The sequence below is a fragment of the Austrofundulus limnaeus genome, unplaced genomic scaffold (assembly GCF_001266775.1).
Source record: "Austrofundulus limnaeus strain Quisiro unplaced genomic scaffold, Austrofundulus_limnaeus-1.0 Scaffold983, whole genome shotgun sequence".
NCBI classification, from domain to species: domain Eukaryota; kingdom Metazoa; phylum Chordata; class Actinopteri; order Cyprinodontiformes; family Rivulidae; genus Austrofundulus; species Austrofundulus limnaeus.
In genome coordinates, this window is record NW_013953385.1 from 126,203 (window position 1) to 130,788 (window position 4,586).

Below are 4,586 nucleotides of genomic sequence, written 5' to 3' on the forward strand. Positions count from 1 at the left end.
GGACACCACACCCGACATTTGAGCATCACACACAATCAGGCACATACACATACAAGCATTCACATATACACACACATACATACCTACATACACATTTATACATCCAGTGATGTCAGAAACCCCAGGATCCAAATGTCTATTTTTGTGCGGTTGTGAACATATAAACACAAGATTTCTCTAGTGGAATATTAAATAGTGGCTGTGGAGGACCACAGACTCGACCCCCAAGACCCAAGGAAAACATAAGGGGAACCAGAGCCACAGACCCTGAGAGAGACCCCAAGCACCGAGCCCCCAAGACCACCTGCGCAACGAGAACRACCCACCCAGCTACGACCACAGGCCCCGCCAGCCCCATCAACATTTCGTTGATGTACCAAGTTATTCAAGTTAACCCTCAAGACTGCAATCTCTAAGATTTTGTAGAAAGTTCACAAAATTAAAATTTTTTTTAAAGCTTTAAATTTTTGCATTACATTCTGGTAGAATTATTATTCTTTGAATATTTCTTTTAATTTGTGTCTGTAAACAACCATAGAATTCAATGTGAAAAGCAATGCACTGGAGGTGAAATGGTACATCCACTTCATGACTGCACCTCTGGTTCAGTACAGCACTGATTCACTGATTCACTATACAATAAAAGATACACAAAGATCACAAAAGATCTCTGTTTTATAAACTTCTATAAGGTATGTCTAAGAAAAATAAAATAAAATAATGAGAAAATAAAGCTTATATCTAGGACCTTGAATACATATACTAAAGACTTGTTTTTCAGAGTTAAATGATGCAACTGCTTGCCGTACCTGCACCTCATGTCTAGAGCAGCTCTGTAGATTTTTCTTTTCACGCAACTGATTGGATTTTATTTACTTCTGTGTGTTTTTCTGAAGCAGCCATGTTTTTTGTGTAGAGTGTTTCGACAGCACCCACATAGCAAACAGGTGGGGACCAGATCTGGCCACAACTGGCCCAGTTCTAATTTGGTTTATGCTAGTTCTTGCATGGACCACCTCTAGCAAACATCTGCACCACCAGTGGGCCGTCACTCTTCGCCTTATCTGGGCCAAGTGTTGGTGCATTATGTGGGCCAGACCTGGGCCAGACAAATTTAGCWGTTTTTTTTTTCAATTCTACTTTTTATTTGTCATGACTGTGTTAGCAAAACTGTCATCAGTTCACTGTATTTGTCCAACACATCACATTATGAACACACAGTTTCACACAGTGACATTATTGATGCTTGTTGTGTTCAGATTTAACCGTTTCAGTGGAAAGATGAGAAAAGAGACATTGCTGGTACTTACTCTACATTCTTGGCCCATTCCGGGGGATTACTCAGGGTCATAAAAGCACAGTTGGTCAGGATGGTGAACATGATCAACATGCTGAACATCGTAGGAACAGAGTTAAGGCACAAAACATACAGTAGAACAGGTCATATTAAACACTGGATTATCACAGAAAAAGACAAATTAAGTCTTCACTGGTGGCTCYTTGTAATTCCTTCTTTTGTCTGATAAATTCTTTAATCCTCCGTCAAAAAGTCTAAAAGGATATGAGTGCACTAAAACTTTAATAGCTAATCTTCTTAGAGGGTTGAAGGGGTTTAGGATGTACAAGGCAGAAGTGGCATTGAAACGGAAGATTGCCTTCCCGCGATTCAATACTATGAAGGTCTGAAAGACAATCAGAGGGAAAAGGTTAAAGTGGTAAAAAAAACAAAGGTACAACAAAATTTCAGCGTTTTAGCTTATAGCTGATGAGCTACACTAGCAGAGGTCTGAACTAAAATAACAAATGACTCGTTAAAATTTGTGTTTTTATTTTGAGTCCAACTTCAGGATAGTTGCATTGGTACAGCTCAGCTTAGCCTTCAGCATCTCTGGTAGCCTTAGGGATGGGTACCTTTGACGTTTGAATRGATTCGGTACCAATATCCGGTACCTGGGAATCGATACCGGTACTTAACGATACCATTTTTCAGTACTTTATGTGTGTTGTTTTTTCAATAATAAACTTTTATTTATTTATTTTTATTTAATATATTCCTTAATATATTAAATTAACAAATATCAAGACAACATCCAACTCTTTGTTTTGTAACATCAGTTGTGTAACTTATTTCTTTAAGGTGAAAACTTCATTTCAAAATGTCATTTCCCCACTAGAAAAATGTGTGATGGAGGTCCATGGAAGGCAAATAATTTTAAATCAAATAAACAAAAGAGGATGGAGTTAAAATAAATAAAATGTATTCAAGCTACTGTTGTGCGAACAACCACGAACTTACTCTCTCCGCCCGAGTTCGTTTTCCTCTCCTCTGAGTTGACCTATTACCGAGGTGAAAAATATCATACAAGTACTTAAAAGTTCAAACCCTCCTTTATTAAATGTAATTGTAAAAGGTTAAGCAAAATGCAAAATACAAGATTATTCAAAAGCTTTAAATGCGCATTTAAAGAGACAACAAGACAACCTGAAATCAGGTGCACTCAGCTTCTCTGCTGGTAAGATGTCGTCTGTTTGATGAGAAGAACAACCCTGTCTTTATTCTCCTCTTCCACACTCACACACAGAGCTCTCTCAGGAATGCGGCTTCAACTGGACCCAACCGTCCACTCCCTTAGACTCCCTCAGCCCGTCTGCAACTCATCTTCTGCTTGTCAGAACCTGCTCCACTCCAGCAGCTCACGGGGAGGACACTCAGCTCGTCCATACAACAATAAATGAATAAAATGTGTAAAACTTCAGCTGCTTAACACAAAATACCGCTGAACAAACTTCATGCAAAAGTGAACAATACTAATGTTAATAGAACTTTAAGAGTGAACAATACCTAAATCCAATTATAAAACTGAACAATACCTAAGTTTGGTCATAACACTGATATGTAAACAAAGCATATATTTGATTATAAAACTGGTTACTTCAACACTACGTTTTGAGCATCCAGAACACGTCCAATGCAAAGTTGYCTGCTTGTGCTCTTTAGGTCAGACGTGTTCAGACTGTCGGGAAGTGCTTCTGTTGTTTTTCTCTGCTGGTCTCTGTTTAATGGTGGATGAAATAAATAAAGTTACTTTGAGCAAGTGAACGTCATGTTCACAAGATAATTAATCCACCAGATAATTCAGAGGCGGTCTGTTCGGTGAGTTTTACTCCAGGAGCTGTGAGGCTTTCAAGCTGCGTTCAGACTGAGCTCTACCTCTGTTTACAGTCTGAACCAGTGGCTGTTGACGTCATTACGCTTTTGTGCGATGCTGCGTTCAGGAGAAGCATGGAAAACTTTAGGTCAAACCGTTAATCATCACAACATTTCTTTTCACTGTTATGCTGATGATGCACAGCTGTACATCAGGACTGGAGCATCATCAACACCACTGTCATCTCCATCTTCACTCACTGCCCTCACTACCTGCCTGGAGGAGAGAAGGGCATGGATGAGCCAGAACTTTCTTCAATTAAACTGCTCCAAAACCGAGGCCATACTGATCGGCACCCCTCATCAGGTTCAAACTTCAACTATAACAGTTATTTCCTTCTCTGGTCAAGACATCCCCCTCTCCACCTCTGGTATTAACCTTGGGGTGAGAATGGACTCTCATCTTACATTTGAAAATCACATCAAGCATCTGTTTAAAACCTTTTTTTTTCCATCTACGTAATATCTCCAAACTTTGCCCATCTCTCACTTTTGCTGATGCAGAGACACTCTTCCATGCCTTTGTCTCCTCCAGACTCGACTACTGTAACTCTCTGTTTATCYGAATCCCTGGCAAAAACCTTCAGAAACTTCAATACATTCCAAACAGAGCTGCCAGGATTTTATTGAGAGCTTGTAAATCTGAACACATTACKCCCATTCGCCATAGCCTCCACTGGCTTCCTGTCACCTACAGAATTCAATATAAGACTGCTCTTATTACCCATCAATGTTTATACGGAACTGCACCAGATTATCTGAAGGACCTTGTTGTCTCATTTTCATCATCCGCTCCCTCCGATCACAGAACAGTAACCTGCTCCACCTTCCACGGACTAAATTAAGGACCATGGGAGGTCGGGCGTTCTGTGTGGCTGGTTCTTTTTGTAGCACTTTGGGATTTTTGTTAATGAAAAGTGTGGTACAAATTAAATTCATTATTATTATTATTAAAACTCACCACTCTTAAGCCAAACTGGTCGCAATGATGTGTTTAGGTACTGAAGCACGGTACCGTTTGATGTTACGTGAATAGATACTCAGTAGTACCGACAGAATTCGGTCTTTACATAAAAAAGTATCAAATTCGGTACCCATCCCTAGTTAGCCTGAACTCTGACTTCAGGCTACATCCAAACGTAGGCTTTCCTTTAATCTGTCGATCTAATTCAGATTTTTACCAGCTTTATATCTTTGTATCTGTTCATATAGTTTTTGCTTCTGGCCAACAAAAAAAAAAAAAAAAAAAAAAACAGCGTAAATTGAGCTGTTCTGCTTCAACACAAGTTTGTTAGAATAACTTTCACTCCTCTTCCTGGATGTTTTTTTTAAAGGGGCAATATCATGTAAAATCAACTTTTTTGAGTTTTATATCATG

General features: G+C 39.3%; 1 protein-coding gene across 1 annotated transcript in view; it reads right to left on the bottom strand.

The window, feature by feature from the left end:
• The window catches only part of LOC106533619 (sodium channel protein type 2 subunit alpha), a gene marked incomplete at its 5' end in the record, with an annotated part of 94,255 nt that overhangs the window by 88,981 nt on the left and 688 nt on the right, over positions 1 to 4,586 (bottom strand). The window contains 2 exon segments of the mRNA XM_014029990.1: positions 1,311 to 1,400; positions 1,564 to 1,682. Of these exon segments, the coding sequence (XP_013885444.1) occupies positions 1,311 to 1,400; positions 1,564 to 1,682 (209 nt within the window).